Below are 17,289 nucleotides of genomic sequence, written 5' to 3'. Positions count from 1 at the left end.
GGGGACACAGACACGGGACACGGGAGTGCACCCTAGCAAAAGGCAGCAGGGTGCCGCCCCCAGGGCGGTGTGAGCAGGCTGCTTGCCACTCCCTGAGCCGGGCCTGGGCCTGTCCATCCCGCCCCCACCCCGCGACGTGGCCAGCACCCCCTGCAGTGCGGGTCCAGCCCTGGACACACCAGCCGACACTCCGAGTTCTATCAAGAGTGGCGTTTATTCTCCTCGTGGAGGTGCGGCGCTCCGGGGAGCTGGTGCTATTGTGCTTAGGAAGGAGGTCTGTCCGTCCGTCCGTCTGTCCGGCCGGCCCGGCCCCAAACGGGGGCGGAAGAGGGGCGCGGCCCGAGTAAAAATCCCGGCCTGTCCCGGGTGGGAGTATGTACAAGGCGGCGGGGCGCAGGCGGGGGTGGAGGCGGGGCGGGCCGGCGGCCGCAGCCCCCACCCGAGGGCCCCCGCATCTCGGGCCCTGCTTGTAGAATCAGTACAAAATAGGTGCTACCTAAACGTTCCTTCTACCTGAATTCGCTAAGTCGGTTATTGTGCTGCTTAGTTATGGGGGCAGGAGGGGGCCCATGGCTTTCCACGGCGGGGGGTGGGGGGTTGGGGGGAGAAGCAGGAGGCCCTGGCCGGCCCACTGCCCTCCGGCCTTCTCCCTAGGTAGGTAGACAGGCGTGGGGGGAGGTGGGGTGCCTGTGTGTGCGTGTGCATGCGGGTGTGCCCGGCACAGGCGGGCAGGCCCCGGCTTGGGAGCTGTGTGGGCATCGACCTGGGATGTAGGGGTTGGCGATGTGGGCCCTGCCTGCGGAGGCAGCTGAGCGGCAGCGGGGCTGGGGCCCTGGGGGATGGGGCTGACCAAGTCCTGCCGCCAGCCTGCACCTTTCCGCTTGGCCTGGGGCCCTGTCCCCGCGGGCAGAGCCGGCAGAGCCAGGGCATGGAATCCTGGGGCCCCTGGGGTCAATGTGGCAACCTTGGGGCCTAGGTGTTTGCCCCGAGTCAGGCCCAAGTCAGAGGCAGAGACCGACTGGCCCGGGGTGGGAAGGTGGGGTGCGGATTTGGGTTTAGGGATCTGGCCTCTCTCTTCGCCTCTGCCACCGTCCCTGGCACACCCAAGGGCGCTGGGCCCCGCCACGAATAGGCAACCGCCGCAGGTCGCCCAGGCCCTGGCAGACTCAGCAACGGGCCCGGCGCACAGGAGGTACCCAATGCACGCTCAGTGGGTGATGAACAACTGAAGGAGGGGTCCTGACACCATTACACCGCCGGGTTCTGCCGTGGGGGGTCGGGGCAGGGAGGGGGGAGAAAGGCTGCGCGTCCGGCCCCGCGCAGCATCCCTGATCTAGGGGCCTATGGGGCAGCGGGGCGGGGGATACCTGATTCTCAGTAACTAGAGGCGGCGGCAGCTTCGCATGCAGTGCGCATTATTGCTCTATATCGGCATCGGGCTAACTAAGAGGAGGAGGGAGCGGGCAGCCCCGGGAAGGGACGGGAGGAGGGTTGGGGCTGCATGCAGTGACGTCACAAAGGCGGCGGCCAATGGGGCGGGCCCTTGGGGCGGAGTCGCCGCCGAGGCTTTGGCATAGACGGGCGAAAAGTTGGCAACCAAGTGGGGAAGGGGCCTGGGGCTCGGGGGAGGGGCCGGCCTCCGAGAGGCGGGGCCTGAGGCTCCCAGGAGGCGGGGCCCGTGGGCGGGGAACGGGGTCCTGGACATCCCAAGCCCCGGGCGTCGACGGGAAGGATGCGCCTCGGCGCCGCTTCCCTGACCCGAGTGCAATCCGTTCATAAATAAAACGTAAAATACAGAAAGAAAAACCCGACGCATCCGCACCCCCAGGGGGCTTTACCCGCAAAGCGAATACAGAGGTGTGTGGAGGGCCGCCCAGGCCTGCCTGCTGGGCCCCAGGAATCCGTCCTCCGTCGCGGAAACCCCGGGGACGAGGGAGGGGACCCCGGGGCAGGACGGGGGCGGGGGGGCTGAGAGGTCGGAGAAGTCCATGCGATTCGATATGCGTCATTATATTCGTATGGAGGACAGAGCCCGGGGAGCTGGGCTGGAAGAATCTGATTTGGCAGAGAATGCGAGGCGAGGGTGGGAGAGCGGCTCGGACTGAGGCCCCGGAAGGAACCCGAGGGGAAAGGGTGCCGCTGTCCGCCTCCCTCCCCGGTCCCCCACGCGTCTAACACTCCCGGGGTTCAGCGAAGACTGGGGAGCAGGGAGCCTCCGCAGGCCGAGCTCCTGCTCCTGCTGGGCCTGCTGCCGGGGAGGGACCGGCTCCCTGGACGTCTAGGCCGCGGGCCTGGCCCTGGGCGGCTCGGGAAGGGGTGGGGAAGACCTGAGTCTCTGCGGCGCGATCCAGGGCGCAGAGGAGGGAGGAGGGGCGCTCCCTGCCTCGCCCCGCCCCCGTCTTCAGAAACCTAAGATGAGGTTCGGTTCTGGGTCTCCTCGACCCTATTGCTGGGGAAAAGCCTGGGGCACCCTGGAGGGGAAGGGAGGGAGCTCGGGGTGGGTCTCCCCTCGGGACCCTATTGCTTGAAGGGGCCGGCAAGGCCCCTGGCGGGCGAGGCGGGGGCCCCCTCCCCCTATTGCTGCGAGGAGGGGCCCGCCCTCCGGCCCCTCCACCCGAGCGCCGGCGGAGACTTCTCTGGGGGCCCGTATTGCTGAGAGCCAACCCGGCCGACGGGGGCGCCGCCGCCCTAAGCCTGCACGGGGCTGAGCTGCGGCGGCGCGGCCGTGGCCGGGGCCGAGGGGCCGCCGCCGCCGGGGCCGCCCTTGAAGCAGGCCGACTCGTAGTGCTTGTTGAGATAGGACTTGAGCGCGAAGCTCTTCTTGCAGCGCTTACACTGGAAGTGCTTGAAGGCCGAGTGCGTCTGCATGTGCGCGCGCAGGTTGGAGCGGTCGGCGAAGGCCTTGCCGCAGTGCGCGCAGCCGAAGGGCTTCTCGCCGGTGTGCGAGCGCATGTGGCCCTGCAGCAGCCAGGGCCGCGAGAAGGCCTTGCCGCACACGCCGCACTTGTGGCGCAGGTCGTGCGTGAGCAGGTGCATGGCCATGGCCGGCATGGACACGTACACCTTGCCGCACGTCGGGCAGCGCCGCGCCAGCTGGCTGTCCAGGCTGCGGTGCGTCTGCTTGTGGCGACTCAGGTTCGAGGACGTGGCGTACGTTTTGCCGCACTCGCCGCAGGCGTGCCGGCCCCCTGAGCTGCCGGCGCCGGCCCCCGGCCCCGCGCGCGCCTCGGTGCCAGCCCCCGCGCGCGCGCTGCCTCCCCGGCCCCCCGACCCGGACCCCGTCGCGCGGGACCCAGCCGCGGCCCCGCCTCCTCCGTCGCCGTCGGAGGCCAGAGCCGAGGCCGTGGAGGGGGCGGCGGCGCCGGCGTGGGCGGCCTTGCGGCGCGAGCGCCCGTCGGTGATGAAGAAGGCGTCGGCCGCGTAGCCCTCGCTGACCGCCGCGTCGCCGTTGATGTAGCCGCCCGCGGCCGTGGCCAGCTCCGGGCGCGGTGTGGGCGGGGGCGCCGAGCCCGCGGCCGCCGGGCCCAGCTCTCCCCGCACGGCCGCCGCGTACATGGGTTCCGGGGACGGCCCTTTGAGCAAGGCCGCCTCCGCATCGCCATCGTAGACGGAGGTGGGCCCCGCGTAGTCGTTGAGGTATCCTGCAGGCCGAGGCGGACAGACGGGCGGACAGCAGGACAGGAACCAACCGGGCAGCGGAGGAGACACACCCGGGCAGGCGGGCGGCAGGAGACACCGGGGTCCGAGGAGAAGGACAAAGGGGAAGGGGCCGAGGGGCCAGGGGGCAGGGAGGATGGAGGCGAAGAGAGGAGAGGAGAGATGAGACCGAGCCCAGCCGGGCCCCACCCCACCGCCCAGGGCCCCACCCTCGCCAGGGGAGGAGGGAGGCCCCCCTTCCGCAGCGCCTCAAGGTCAGGGGGGAGGGGCGGTGCTTCCCTCGCCCTCCTTCCCGTCCCCGCCCCTCCCCCTCGGGTTCTCCCCACTTCAGCAGTTTTCTCTGATTATGCAACACACTGCAGACCCGCAGCGCACAAAGCCAGGGCTGCCCGCCCAGGGACCCCGTCACCACCGCCTCTGGGGGTTCCCATTGGCTTTGGGGGCGGGAGGGGGGAGACAGAGCCTGCAGCCAGCCTGGATAATAACCCTCTCTTGTCCCCTAAGTCCCCCAACAAGCCTTGGAGCCGGGTACCCCACAGGCCCTTCAGCCCTCACTCGCACCACCTCTCATCTCCCCAGGCCCCAGGCCCTGGACGTGGTGACCGCTCTGGCTCCAGCCCTATCCCACCTCCTTCCATCTGCTTCTCCCCGCAGTCCCTTCTATGCCTGCACCCCTGGGTCCTACCTTGCTCCCCATCGCTCTCTTCCCCCAGGCCTAACCCCTGTGGGGGCCGCCCTGAGCCAGGCCAGCAGCCCTGGCAGGCGTCCACCAGGGGACACCGTCTCAGGGACAAGCTGCAGGCAGGTTGTCATTCATACTGGAATCTGCAGTTGTTCTCAGGCACAAGATGGTTCTCACAACCTCAGTCACAAGTGCACACCCCACACGATGCAGGCTCTGGCTCTTCAGGGGGACACCAGCCACTATCACCCCTGGGGTCCCCTGGTCTTGGAACACATCACCCACTAATGCGGGGTCACACATGCAGCCACCCCCCCCCCAACCCACATGAGCTCCGCCAGGGTCGCCGGTCACATGGGTGCACGCGGCCTCCGAATCACAGGGTCCCTTGGAGGGGCACACAGGCAGGTACACCCTCACACAGGGTCACACACACACGCACAGTCACATGGCCACACGCAGTCACATGGGCGCACACAGGCACACACACAGGGGCTCATGTTCCTGCAGGTCACACTGGTTCTGCCACCCCGTGTGGCTGGCACTCCTGGCATCCTCGCCCGCATGCTAACAGTTGTCCTTGAACTTGGGCTCCCTCACACAAAGAGCCTCCCCCTGCTCCCAGCACTCTGGGCCTCCCTTGCCCACCGCCCGCCTACCCACATCCTTCCTCCTGACCCCGGCTGCAGGGAGGAGCTACCGCTGCCTCTGCCGGTACCTTCTCCCTGGCAGGTGGGCAGCCCCCCCCCCCTGGACCCCGTGCCTACTCCCTGCAGCTCACAGAACTCCCTTGCTGGCCCTAGCAAGCCGATCTGGAGGTGTCGCCAAAGCAGAGAGGCGGGTACTGAGCAGGCCTGGGTTTCTGGGTGTGGGTCTGCATGCACCCCCAGGTCCTGTCATGTCAGCAGGTGTCCATGTGGCGTGGGCCGTGGCGCGGGTCATTGTGCACCTTCAGGCACTTGCTGGTCCTGACCCCTGTCCCCCACCCTCTTTCCTGCATGGACAGGGCCCCTGCTGGGCCTGAGGCCAGCTCAGGCCTGTCTCTGCGTTTGCCTCTCCCCAACCCCCATCTCCATCCACTCCACCTCCCTCTGGCCTTCCCTAGGGTCTCTTTCCTGGGGCCCCTGCCCCCCACCCCTCCCAGCGTAGGCTGGTGGCCCGGCGGCCTGGCATCGGCCCGCGCCCACCTTTCTCCTGCAGCCGTGCGCCGAGGTCGCCGCGGGCGCGCCCGTAGGAGCTCTCGAGGTCCGCCGAGGAGAACGTGTCAAGTTTGACCTTCTTGACCAGGAAGGACCTGGGCATGGTTTCTGCGGGACTCCGGCGCTGCGGGCCTGCGGAGCCGGGGCGTGGGGGGGCTGCGGCCGCGGCGAGGCCCCGTCACCATCCAGCAGCGCTGCAGGCGGCCGGGTCCCCACGCTGGCCTCGGGAGCTGCCGCCCGAGCGCCGTCCTCTGGCCTCCTGCCTCCCGGCGCTTCCTCCTCGGCTCCTCCGGATCCTCTTCGGCTTCCTCCCCTCCCTCTTCTCTCTTCTCTCCTCTTCCTTCCGTCCTTCCTTCCTTCCTTCTTCCCTTCCTTCCTCCCTTCCTTCCCTCCTCTGGTCCCGGCTTCCCAGCCCGCAGTGCCGCCCCTGGACAGGCGGGGGAGGAGGCTGGGGGGTGGGAGGGGGGGAGCGGCTCCGTCCCGGGCCCGGAGGCTGCGAGTGGGTGCAGGGCTGGCCCGGCTCCGCAGCCCCCGTCCCCTCCCCCCCGCCACCGCGGCGGAGCCTCAGTCAGCGGCCCCCCATGCCCCCGGGGGCGGCGGCGCCGGGCCCGGAGAACGCGGCGGCAGGAGCGGCGGCAGCTTCAGCACCGCGGCCAGCGCCGGCCCGGCCAGCACCTCGGCCAGCGACCCGGCGCGCTCTGCGGCGCGGACGGCGAGGGGCGGGCGCAGGGGCTCGGCCGGGCGGGGGTCCTCGGCGGGGGTCTCTGGGAGGCTCGCTTTATTGTTCTGCAGCCCGAGCGAGCGGCGGCGGCGTTGGCGGCGGGCTGGGGGCGGGGGTCCTCGGGGGGAGGGGTGCGCGGGGAGGGCGGGCCGAGGGAGAGAGGGAGGGAGTGACGAGGGCTCGGGGGCGGGGCTGGGCGCTCGGACAGCTCTGAGCCTGGCCTCCTGCGCCCGCGGCGCCTCTGCCTGCGGCCCGGCCCAGCCTCTGGCTTTTAAAGCCCAGCAGCTGCGGGAGGGGTAGGGCGCAGGACGGCGGAAATGGCTGCGCGGGGCCGGCCCGCCAGGGCCTCCTGGGAAGGGTCCTGGGGATGCGCGGCTCCCGCATTGTGAACTTCCCCGTGCAGCTCCGGGAATGGAGGCACGGCGATCGGCGGCATTGTCGGGGGTGGGGGCAGAGGGGAGATCGGCCTGGGACCCACGAGTCCCGGACTTGGGATCTTTCGGGAAGGAACGCCAGGCAGACCTCAGTTTGGGCCGGCCGGCCTCGCTTTCAGATGCGGAGGCCAGGGATCTGCGGGGGCGGGTGGGGGAGGCGGGAGGCGCGGGAGCGGATGCTGAGGCAGCGAAAGCGCAGTGTGGACGCTCTGCGCGCCTGTGCCGCAGTGTCTCCCTGCCACCCGGTCACCCGGGCTGACCCCGTGCCCGCTGAAGAGGCCTCCCTCCACCCCGCCTGTCTCCCCGAGCGGCGACGCAGCGAGCGGGGTGTGGAAGGGAAGAGGGGCTGCCATCCCCTTGCTCCAGAAATTTGGCTTCATCGGTGGTTTTCCGCCCTTCGGCGCGGCTGCAGCTCACCCCACTCCCCCAGGCCCCCCTCGGCCCGCAACCAGGCCGATACCCTTCCCGCGGCCGCCCGCCCAGGGTTTGCAGCCCCCATGACGTTAGGCCGGTGGCCAATGGTGGGGCGCGCGGGTGCGGGACGGGGGGTGCGAGCTGCACAATGGCCGCGTGGGGACATACGTCCCCTCTTAGGGTTCGGCTCTGCCATTGTCTCCGCCCCCACAGGGGGTTCGGGTCCCCATGCGGCCCACTTTCCCGGGGACCAAGGTCGCGGGGTGGCTGCGGGGGCAGCGCCGGGTGCGGCGGAGCCAGAGGCGCGTGCACCCGTCGCTGCGCGCGGTGACCTTGTGCGGGGCCGGAAGCGCGCGGCGGGCGGGCGGGCCACGCGGGGGCGCGCGGGCGGGGGCGCGCGGAGAGTGCTGAGCTCAGCGCCTCGCCGCCGCCTGCGCGGCGCCCCGCTTCCTCCCGCATCTCCGCCACGCAGCCGTGCTGGGTGGATTCGGGCCAGGCCGGGCTCGGGGAGGCGGCGCAGATAACAGGCCCGCTTTGTGGCCCGCGACCCCGGCCGTGGCAGCGGCGGGACATTCATCTTGCGTGGCAGGTGCTCCCGAGGGGCGGGGGCGGGGCGCGGTCGCCCCCTTATCACGGAGCCGCAGCCGGAGAGGTCCGAGGTGGGGGCGGGGACCAGCATCCTCCCAGGGGGGCCGAGCCGAGGCTCAGCCGGAGACCCAGGGCCAATTAGCATTTTGATTGCGGGGCTGGGGGCCCATCTGGACTGAAGCCTAATTATGGGCGAACCCTCCAGGTGCCGGCGGTACGTGCCAGGCGCAGCCCCTCTCCCCGCGCTCCCAGCTCCTCGCGCACGATCTGCCTCCACCCCTACTGCATCCCCGACCCCAGCCGTCCTGCCGCTGGGTCTTTGTCCCTCCCTCATCACCTCTTTTTGATCGACCTTCACTCTTCCCTGGTTTGGGTCCCTGCCTCTCTCAGTCCATGTCCCCACTCGTGCGGTCCCCATCCCTGGGAAGAGGAGGCCTCAGAGCTCCCACACATGGGTCCCGCGGCCAGTGCTCCCCAGAGGACCCTGTGCGGGCCCGGCTCTAGCTCCTCCGAGGCGGGGGAGTGGGCTCTCCACGCCTGGGGGAGCCAGGCAGGGAGGGCAGCTGGGCCCAGGCCTTGGTCATCGAAACGGAGCCGCCTGGGTGTGGAGCGCACATGCGTCCGGCTCAATTACCAGGGCCCCCTCGCCTTGACACCCCCTTCCCCCCAATCCCAAGGCCCCCGTGCCCCAGTCCTAGGATTCAGCAAGGAGAGGCTGGAAGGGACAGTTGGTGATTCTTACATTTTTTTAAAGTACGTTTTTATTGATTTTTAGAGAGAGGAAGGCAGAGGGAGAGAGAGAAACGTCAATGGGAATCATGGATCAGCTGCCTCCTGCACGCCCTGTCCTGGGGATGGAGCCTGCAGCCTGGCCCTGTGCCCCGACCGACCGGGAAGCCCACAGGAAGCCTCTTGTTTCCTGCTCCAGGCTCAACCACGGAGCCTCGCCTGCCGGCTGATGGCTGATTCTTACACTTTGGGACAGTTTCAGCCCTCCACCCCGGAGGCCACCCTGAGCCTCGCCCTCTGAGAACAGGAGACCCAGGGGAGAGGGGCTTTGTTGCAGAAGAGGAGATGGGGTTCCCAGGCACCTCCTGGATGCCCCTGCAGACCCAGCCAGGTTGCAGGACACTCCAGTGCCCTGGACACACCAGCTGCGCATGGCCGCCCACTAAGCCTCTGGCCTCAGGGACTGTTCCCCAGTCCGGGTGCAGCGGGGCCCGGCCCCGTCTCCCTGTGGGACGGGAAGGAAGGCCCCTGGTGCTGAAAGGCTAGGCTTTGAGGGAGAGACTCCGGCCCTGCCGGCCCTGCCGGCCCAGCTCAGTGGTTGAGTGTTGACCTATGAACCAAGAGGTCACCGTTCAATTCCTGGTCAGGGCACATGCCCGGGTTGCTGGCTCAATCCCCAGTGTGGGGCATGCAGGAGGCAGCCGATCATTCTCTCTCATCATTGATGTTTCTCTCTCTCTCTCTCCTCTCTCTCTCTCTCTCTCTCTCTCTCTCTCTCTCTCTCTCTCCCTCTCCCTTCCTCTCTGAAATCAATTTTAAACATACATATTTCAGGGAGAGACTCTGAGTATGTGTCCCCGGCATCCTGCGCCAACAGAGCCAGTAAGCCTGTGTGTGCACCCACTGTGGACCCTATGGTCACCTTCCAACCCCCTCTGCCTGTGGGGCTCTAGCCCAGCCCAGCCTGGAGGGCCCGCCCCCCGCCCCCCGCCCCCCGCTAGCTCCCTCGATCCTCCCTTGGCTAGGAGCCTCCTTTGGCCTGGCTCCTTGACACCTCAACACCCCCCGCCCCCAGCCTTCTCTTCCACGCAGACACAGAGTGCGTGATGGGGTGTGTTGCCTTCCCAGAAGTCCTGGTGTCCTGGGTGCAAAGTGGACGGGCAGCCCCTCAGCTGCTGATTCTGGCAGATCTTGGGGGTAACACAGTTACCTCCACGCAGTGTGCATTTTTTAAAAACATATTTTATTGATTTTTTACAGAACGGAAGGGAGAGGGATAGTTAGAAACATCGATGAGAAACATTGATCAGCTGCCTCCTGCACGCCCCCTACTGGGGATGTGCCTGCAACCAAGGTACATGCCCTTGACCGGAATTGAACCTGGGACCCTTCAGTCCCCAGGCCGACGCTCTATCCACTGAGCCAAACTGGTCAGGGTTAGGGCACAGTGTGCATTTTTAATTAAGGAATGGAGCAGGGATTTTTACCACCGATACGCAGATAAGAAAAGAGAGGCTCAGCCCTAGTTGGTGTGGCTCAGTGGATAGAGTGTTGGCCTATAGACTAAAGGGTCCTGGGTTCGATTCCGGTCAGGTCAAGGGCACATGCCCCGGTTGTGGGCTCGATCCCCAGTAGGGGGCGTGCAGGAGGCAGCCAATCAGTGATTCTCTCTCATCCTTGATATTTCTCTCTCTCCCTCTCCCTTCCTCTCTGAAACCAATAAAAATATATTTTTAAAAATGGAGAGAGAGGCTGAGGGACTTGCTAAAGAGCCCAGAGCTTCATTGTTCCATCTCAAACCCCGCACACGGCATCTCCAGAACCACCGTCTGGGAAACGGGACTCGGGGTTCTGTGCAGCCCCTCCCCACCTGCATGCAGCTCAGGGTTCAAAATCACTGCACAGTGCCGGCGGTCCTGCCCTCCGGGCCACAGCCGGGCCTGTCTCTGGGCTTTGCCAGGGACAAGCTGGGGCTGGTGCAGGTGCCGTTAACAAGAACTGGGAGTTGTGGGCATGCCTGCACCCATTTCTGCCGTCACCTTGCAAACCTGTACTGAACACCAATCTGCTCTGCAGTGCGTGCTCAGGGCCCGAGCGGCAGGTGCCCCCAGGGCGCACTGCCAAGCCCAGGACACAGAGTGGACAGTGATGGTTTGGATGATGCTACCTCAGTCACGTGATTAAGGTGGCGTCTGCCAGGTGTTTCTACTATAAAAGTACTGTTTTCCTTTTCTGTGCTCTATTCCAGCAATTTTCAACTGTGCTGAGATAATTTTTTTTTAATTAAAGGATGCTGAGAGATAGAATATCAGGGAAGCCATTTATTTTTATATTTTTAATAGATTTTACAGAGAGGAAGGGGGAGGGATAGTTAGAAACACGGATGAGAAAGACCAATCAGCTGCCTCCTGCACGCCCCACACTGCAGATCGAGCCCACAACCCAAGCATATGCCCTGACTGGGAATCGAACCATGACCTCCTGGTTCATAGGTCGATGCTCAACCACTGAGCCACGCCCGCCAGGCATTGCTGCTCTATTCTTTGGAAGTAAGTCACTAAGTCCAGCTCACACTCAAGGTTCCCCTGATTTTTACATTGATTTTTTAGAGAGGGGGGAAGGGAGTGGGAGAAAGGGAAACATCGATGTGAGACTAAAACATCCGTAGGCTGCCTCCGGCACATCCCCTCCGGGAATCAAACCGGCAACCTTTCAGGGCAGCCGACGACACACCCCACCCACTGGGCCACACCGGCCAGGCCGGTCTCGTGGAGATGCGTGACTGTTTCACAGCGGGCTCCGCACGTGCACTCTGCATGTGGCCCTGCACATTGTGCAGCCGGTCCTGGCTCCAGGGACACGTCGCTGGACACAGTCCACAAAGACCTGGGTCCCCAGCCCGGCCACGAGGGAGCATGCTCACCCCGAGAACCAGGTGGCCGGTGCCAGGCACCACTCATCCTGGGTCCCCGTGGCCCACGGCCTCCTCTGTTCTCAGCACCCAGGAGGCAGAAACACCCACTGGACCAGGGAACATGGCCTGGGGTCCCAGCAGACACGCGACCTCTGGCCTCCAGCTCTGTGGCAGGAACGTTAGGGCTGTCTAGCCCAGGACCACCTCCGGGCACAGGGCTTGGACCTGTGGCCGTGCCCCATCCCGTTGCTGCTGCCCAAGAGGGGCAGTGCGTCCACACCCGCCTGAGGGTGGGCCCCACCTCCTAGGTTCCCGGCTGCTCCTGCACTTCGCTCCCACCGCTGCCCCCACCTTTTTTTTTTTAATTATTGATTTCAGAGAGGAAGGGAGAGGGAGAGAGAGAAACATCAGTGATGAGAGAGAATCATGGATCGGCTGCTCCTGCAAGCCCCACCCTGGGGATCAAGCCCGAAACCTGGGCATGGGCCCTGACCTGGAATTGAACCCTGACCTCCTGGTTCACAGGTCCATGCTCAACCACTGAGCCACACTGGCTGGGCTACCCCCACCTTTCAACCCAGGGGCATTGCTCACTGACAGCAGCCTGGAGGCCCTGGGAGGTGCGCACTAGAAGACCGTGGAGGGGGAGCCTCCCCGGAATGGAGGAAAGGACCCCTAGAAGCAAGTGGCAGCTTTATTGAGAGGAGGGGGAGGGGAGGGGAGGGGAGGGGAGGGGAGGGAGGGAGGGTAAGGGGGGTGGGGGGTGAGAGGGAAGGGGCGTGTTCGCGGGTGCAGGAGGTGGAGTGCGCAGCCTCACACGTCCAGTTTTGACTGAGCGCCCCTGTAGGGGCTTATGAAGTTTTGCATCTCGCCTTCTGGGCTTAAGGTGACCCCCATCGGCCAGTGGCGGACCACGTGCCGGTAGGAGGTGGCCAGGAAGTCGAAGTAGTTAATGTTGAGCTTCCGGGCGATGTGCCGGCCCAGGAATTCCATTTGCTGGGGGAGCGAGCGGGCGGTGCTCAGCTCTCGCGGGGACAGGAGCAGCCCCGCGGCCGCCACCCCCCTCGCCAGGCCGCAGGTCCAGCCTGGAGCTCGGCCCCAGCGCCCTCTCCGCCGCCCGCTGCAGCGCCAAGGCCAGGCCGACGACCGCCTGGGAAATGGCGCCATCGGAAGCCCTAAGCCGTGGTCAGCGTCGCGTGGAGCCGAGGGCGAGAGAGGACAGGCCGGGCGGGACCCACCTCGTAGCGCTCCGACAGCTGCACGAGGATCAGCGGCTCCAGCTTGTGGCCGCACAGAACCAGTTGGAAGAAGCACCTTCCGCGGGCTGGAGAGGGGCGCGCGGCTCAGCCCGAGGCCCCGGGGGCGGGGCCCCGGAGGCGGGGCTCCAGGGAACCGGGCAGAGGGCCAGCTGGCCCGCCCCTCCCGCTCCCCAGCAGCAGCCCCGGCCCCGGCCTGGTCCCCGGGCCACCCTCGCCCACCCGGTTCCTTCGTCACCGTCAGAGCTGAGCGCCAGGCGCACGTAGACCAGGTGCATGGGGCCCTGGCACACGGTGCGGCCCTGGATGGAGAAGTGGTAGGTGCCGAGTATGTGGTTCAGCACCAGGCGGCGCCGCGGCAGCGACGAGATCATGATCCACAGCCCCACGCCCACGCCGTACGCTGGGAAGCCCCACGTCTCCTGATTCCGCACCTGCGGGCGGGCGGGCGGGCGGGCGCCGCGGGAGCCTCTGAGCGGGCGGGGGCGGGGCGCCGAGCGGCGGCCGGGGGTGCGGGGGGTGAGGGGCACTGGGCGGGGGCCGGGACCTCAGACCTGGCTCACGAGGCCGAAGCTGACGAGGATGAAGCAGACGAGGAAGAGCAGCGCCCCCTTCCACAGCGTGTCCAGGTAGTACTCGAGCACGAAGACTGCGCGCGGGGAGGGGAGGTGCGTGAGGACCGGGTGGCAGCACCAGGCCTTGGGCTGGGACCAGCGTCCGGCCTGTGAGTTCCCGGCACCGGCCAGCCCCGCCCGCCCCGCCCCTTCAGGTCTCAGGCCCGCCCACGCGTCCTGGCCCCGCCCCACTCAGGTCACCGTCCGGCCGGGCCGGCAGTGCGCACCGCACCGTTGGGCTGCTGCTGCGTGAACGGGTAGAAGCTGTTGTTCTTGAGGCGCCTGGCCAGGTGGCGCTCGTTGCAGAAGAGGCCGAGGACCCAGAGCTGGAAGCGCTTGCCACGGGGAGTGGGGAGGCTGCTGATGAATTCCCGGGGGACCTGGGTCTGGGTCAGGCATAAGCGGTCAGCTGGGCAGTCTTCTGCCCGCCCCCCCCCCCCCCCACACACACACCCAGTCCTACTGGTACCTGGAAGAAAGTTGCCAGGGCTGCAGTGAGGAAGGGGCTGGAGCGCTCAGGCGATCAGCAGGGGAGACCCCAGGCGGCAGTCCAGGCTGGGCTGAGGGGTGCGCTTGGGTTCTAGAAGCTTGGGGTGTTGGGTTCTAGAAGGGTCTGTATTGTTGACCACCCCCTTTCAGGAGAGTCCCCTGGCCAGGTCCCTGCTGTGGGCACTCACAGGACCACCCCACCTGTGGGAGGCTCCCTGTACAACCTGGTTCAAAACCTTTCCTGAGGGATGGGGTGGTGAGACACCCCAGGTCTTAGATGTACAGGCCCCCCACACCAAACCCTGTATCTGAACAGGGCTGTCCCCTGCATCACACCTGCCTAGGCCAGAGCCTTATAACTGAGGTAGCTCACCTTGGCATCTCCCAGGGTGGGACACACAATCCAGGATTCCAGTCCAAGGCACAGCCCCAGCGCCCTCTCACCCTGACCCCCCACCCCAAACCAAAGACAGACTCAGGATCCTGAGGGACCCCCCGCCAAAAAAAGAAACACAAAACAGACTCCTGGCCAGCTCTAGCCTCAAGTGGTTCCCTCAGGTATAAGCCCTGACCCCCCCACCCCAAACCAAAGGCCACACAGTTCTTAAAATGTTTATTTAACAAAATGCTCCAACATCCAAAACTGGAAAAGGGTGCAGGGCCAGGCGGCCTAGCTGGGGGAGGGGGGGCAGGTGAGCAGCTGCTCCAGGCACCACTGGACCTCCTCTGGGCCGCGGTAGGCCCGCTTCAGGCCCCGGGGAAGACAGCGGCAGGACTCCAGGTTGAGGTACAGCAGGCCTGGGCAGCTGCTGATCACAGAGCTGTGGGAGCAAGGTGGGCCATGGGGCATCGAGTCACTGGCTCCCAGGAGACCCAGGCCCTGCCAGCTGGGCCAGGCCGGGGAGCCCTCTCTGCCCATGTGCCACAGCTGGCTCTGCCACCCAAGCCACCGAGGCCCAGTGCCAGTTCCCTTGGTGTCCCCAAGCCCGACTCCAAGTGGGGCCTTTGCCAGTATATGCTCCCCTTTCAGACCCTGGAACTGGCAAGCCAGGCAGGACAGGAGGCACGCCATCCTGGCTCCAAGGGACGGGGGAGGGGGTGCTGACCTGACTGTGCTTGGTGTGACCCGGGTGCCCCTGAGGTTAAGGGAGCACAGGGCTGGGAGTGAGCCCCCGGGGGTGCCGGAGAAGGCGGCTAGGGCCTGCTCCAAGTCCTTCTCACTGAAGCCCTGGCCACTCAAGTCCAGCTCCCGCAGAGTGTGGCACCACTTATGGGTCAACAGGGGGCTGCCCTCCTTGGCGAGCGTCAGCCGGTCTGACATGCCATACAGGCCCAGGTACAGCTGCTCCAGCTCTGCGGGCGAGAGGGGCGGGCATGAGCTGTGGGGTGGGCAAGGGCCCCACATCACACCTGCCCTGCCGCCACCCAGGGGCGCTGACCCTGACACGGCAGGTCATGCAGGCCGACGGGTGTGACCCGGGCGCAGCCTCGAAGGTCCAGCAGGCGCAGGCCAGGGGAACCTCGGAGCAGGCGGCTCAGAGCCTCGTTGCTCACAAAGTTGCAGGTGGAGCCGGCGAGGCAGAGCTCCTCGAGGCGGGGGAAGCCTGGGCCAGGAGTCGCCGCTCGCCCCGCAGGTTTGGGCAGCCATATCAGGTTCAGCAGCCGCAGCACCTGGGAGCAAGGCCCAGGCTGCAGGTGGGGAGGGGCGTGCCAGGCGGGAGAGGTGGGGCGTCAGGTACCTGCAGCTGGGGGCAGCCTCTCTGCAGGGCCTCCACGGGCAGCTGGAGGGGAGTGTTGTTCCGGTGAATGCCTGTGCTCACCTCCAGGAGCTGGAGCTGGGGGCAGCAGCTGCCCTGCAGAGGTGGGGGGTGACCAGGGGGTCAGTGGCCTGGCAGTCCCTGGCTCGGCACCAACTCGGCTCCTGCCTGTCGCCAACCTACCAGCAGGGCAGCCAAGATGGCAGTGGTCTGGGAGCCGTAGGTCAGCCACAGCTTGCGCATTCGAGGCCCCACCTCCTCCAAGAAGTTCACCACAGCCGTGGACTCCACCTGAGGACCCAGCACAGGGGCACCTGTCACCGTGGCTTGGGCTTCTTCGGGGCCCCTGGGGACACAGGGCTCACCATGGAGTGCTGAATGTCCAGGCTGTGGAGCTGGGGGCAGGCTCTGGCCAGCATGACCAGAGTGTCAGAGGTCACACCGTGGCAATCGGAAAGCTTGAGGAAGGTGAGCCGAGGACAGGATTCACTGACCAGCTGCAGAAGACAGAGACGTGGCGGGATTGGGGGAGGGCAGGCCACGGTCAGCAAGAGAAAGAAACCAGTGACTGGTACCACTCTGCTGCCTCGGCTATGACCTCCTTTCTTCCCATGCCAGGCCCAGCTGGGGGCTCCTACTTCTGACACCTCCCTGCTGGAGGAGACAAAAGGGAAGGAGAAGCAGGCAGGCATCCCCATGGGCCAGGGTTGGACCCCATGGTGCCTGGCCCACTCTCTGGAAGTGATGGGCAACCCCAGAGTTTCACAGCTGGCGTGCAGGGCAGCCTCCAGCACTCACCTTTAACACGGGATGTACCTGGGACTTCCAGTGGATGAGGGTCAGCCTCTGGAGCTGCGAGAACCTGGGGAGACAGCAGCGGCTGAGCTGCAAATGTTCCCACGCTGCCTCCCCGCCCATCACCTTGGTGCAGGGAAACAGGAAGGGGCCTGGGGCTTCCCACACAACACGGGTACAGAAAGGGGGTGAGGAAAAGGGGATGCCCCACCGATTGGGCATAAGCCACTCCAGGGAAGCAAGGAGCTTCTTCTCGGCCTTGGCGCCGCCTTTGGTGGATCGGCCAGCCAGCGGGGGCGACAGGGTCACGGTGTGCCAGAGAGCGGGCTGGGAGGCGGCCTCGTGCCAGCGGCGGCACACGCGTGCGGCCCTGGAAGAAACCCTCTGCTGAAGGGCCGCGCCTCTCGTGGCCGATGCCATCGCACCGGCTGCCGCAGCTCTTACCACGCCGCGGACACTTCCGTCAAAGTCAGGCTCGTGAGGCTCTAAATGGACCCCAGGAGAGACCAGCCTCTCGGGCACAAGTGTGTACGTTCAGAGGCGCGCGGCTTCTGCCCCCGCCTCTGCCCCCCACTCGGTGGCAACAGGTCCGCCGCGCTCGAAGGGCCCCAGGTACCTGCCGAGGAAGGGCATGGGCCCGTCGGCCGCCACCAGCAGCCCGAAAATCTGCAGCAGGATTTCCAAAGGGATGCGGTCGCCCCAGCCGGGGTCGGGCCCTTGCGGCGGCGCGGGCGCGGTTGTGGGTGCGGGTCTGTGCCTGGCCTTGGCCCCCGCGGCGCGGGCCCCGGGGGGCGGCAGCGGCTGGGCGCGGCGGGCGGCGCGGCGGTGTACGCGAGCGCGAGCGGGCCCCGCGCCGGGCAGCACGAGCAGCATGCTGTCGGCCTGCAGCAGGTGGAACCCGGAGCCGCTCGGCGCCAGCCGGTCCCACCACCAGTCCTCGGCCGAGCGGGCCCGCTCCCCGGCCGGTGGCGCGCCCCGCACTCGGCGCCGGGCACTCCGGACCCGCCGGGCACCCCCGGGAGCCATGGGTACTCGCTGCG

General features: G+C 66.8%; 3 protein-coding genes across 4 annotated transcripts; all 3 read right to left on the bottom strand.

The window, feature by feature from the left end:
• Positions 1–2,688: 2,688 nt before the first annotated feature.
• Positions 2,689–5,641, bottom strand: SCRT1 (scratch family transcriptional repressor 1; the record flags this gene model as incomplete). Its single annotated transcript, XM_079795798.1, has 2 exons — positions 2,689–3,641; positions 5,527–5,641. 2 exons carry the CDS (start codon positions 5,639–5,641, stop codon positions 2,689–2,691), a joined length of 1,068 nt encoding a protein of 355 aa, XP_079651924.1.
• Positions 5,642–11,803: 6,162 nt separating this feature from the next.
• Positions 11,804–14,078, bottom strand: TMEM249 (transmembrane protein 249; the record flags this gene model as incomplete). The annotated part of the gene is made up of 7 exons (XM_079796281.1): positions 11,804–12,334; positions 12,577–12,662; positions 12,833–13,028; positions 13,149–13,243; positions 13,441–13,722; positions 13,886–13,938; positions 14,071–14,078. The coding sequence occupies 7 exons, from the start codon at positions 14,076–14,078 to the stop codon at positions 12,152–12,154; spliced, it is 903 nt and encodes a 300-aa protein (XP_079652407.1). The 3' UTR covers positions 11,804–12,151.
• Positions 14,079–14,295: 217 nt separating this feature from the next.
• Positions 14,296–17,283, bottom strand: FBXL6 (F-box and leucine rich repeat protein 6). Of its 2 annotated transcripts, XM_079796177.1 has the most exons (9): positions 16,866–17,283; positions 16,461–16,619; positions 16,253–16,316; positions 15,820–15,951; positions 15,638–15,745; positions 15,437–15,550; positions 15,137–15,368; positions 14,804–15,050; positions 14,296–14,518 (listed from the first exon to the last, which is right to left on the bottom strand). In XM_079796177.1, exons 1-9 carry the CDS (start codon positions 17,273–17,275, stop codon positions 14,368–14,370), a joined length of 1,617 nt encoding a protein of 538 aa, XP_079652303.1. In that variant the 5' UTR covers positions 17,276–17,283; the 3' UTR covers positions 14,296–14,367. The 2 variants fall into 2 exon arrangements, with proteins under 2 accessions (XP_079652303.1, XP_079652302.1); XM_079796176.1 differs by having other exon boundaries at positions 14,296–15,050.
• Between the last annotated feature and the right edge of the window lie 6 nt (positions 17,284–17,289).

Source organism: Cnephaeus nilssonii (assembly GCF_951640355.1).
Source record: "Cnephaeus nilssonii genome assembly, chromosome: 18".
Classification (NCBI taxonomy): domain Eukaryota; kingdom Metazoa; phylum Chordata; class Mammalia; order Chiroptera; family Vespertilionidae; genus Cnephaeus; species Cnephaeus nilssonii.
Note: the sequence above shows the minus strand (reverse complement) of the source record. Positions and strands in the feature narration are given on the sequence as shown.

What these genes read in the sequence shown, in the direction of transcription:
- FBXL6 (XM_079796176.1), bottom strand. Translation starts at nt 17,275, where the DNA reads ATGGCTCCCGGGGGTGCCCGGCGGGTCCGGAGTGCCCGGCGCCGAGTG. An exon ending in GAGTGGCTTATGCCCAATCG is followed by an intron (nt 16,317 to 16,460) that starts GTGGGGCATCCC and finishes CTGTCTCCCCAG; the next exon opens with GTTCTCGCAGCTCCAGAGGC. An exon ending in GAGGCTGCCCCCAGCTGCAG is followed by an intron (nt 15,369 to 15,436) that starts GTACCTGACGCC and finishes CCTTGCTCCCAG; the next exon opens with GTGCTGCGGCTGCTGAACCT.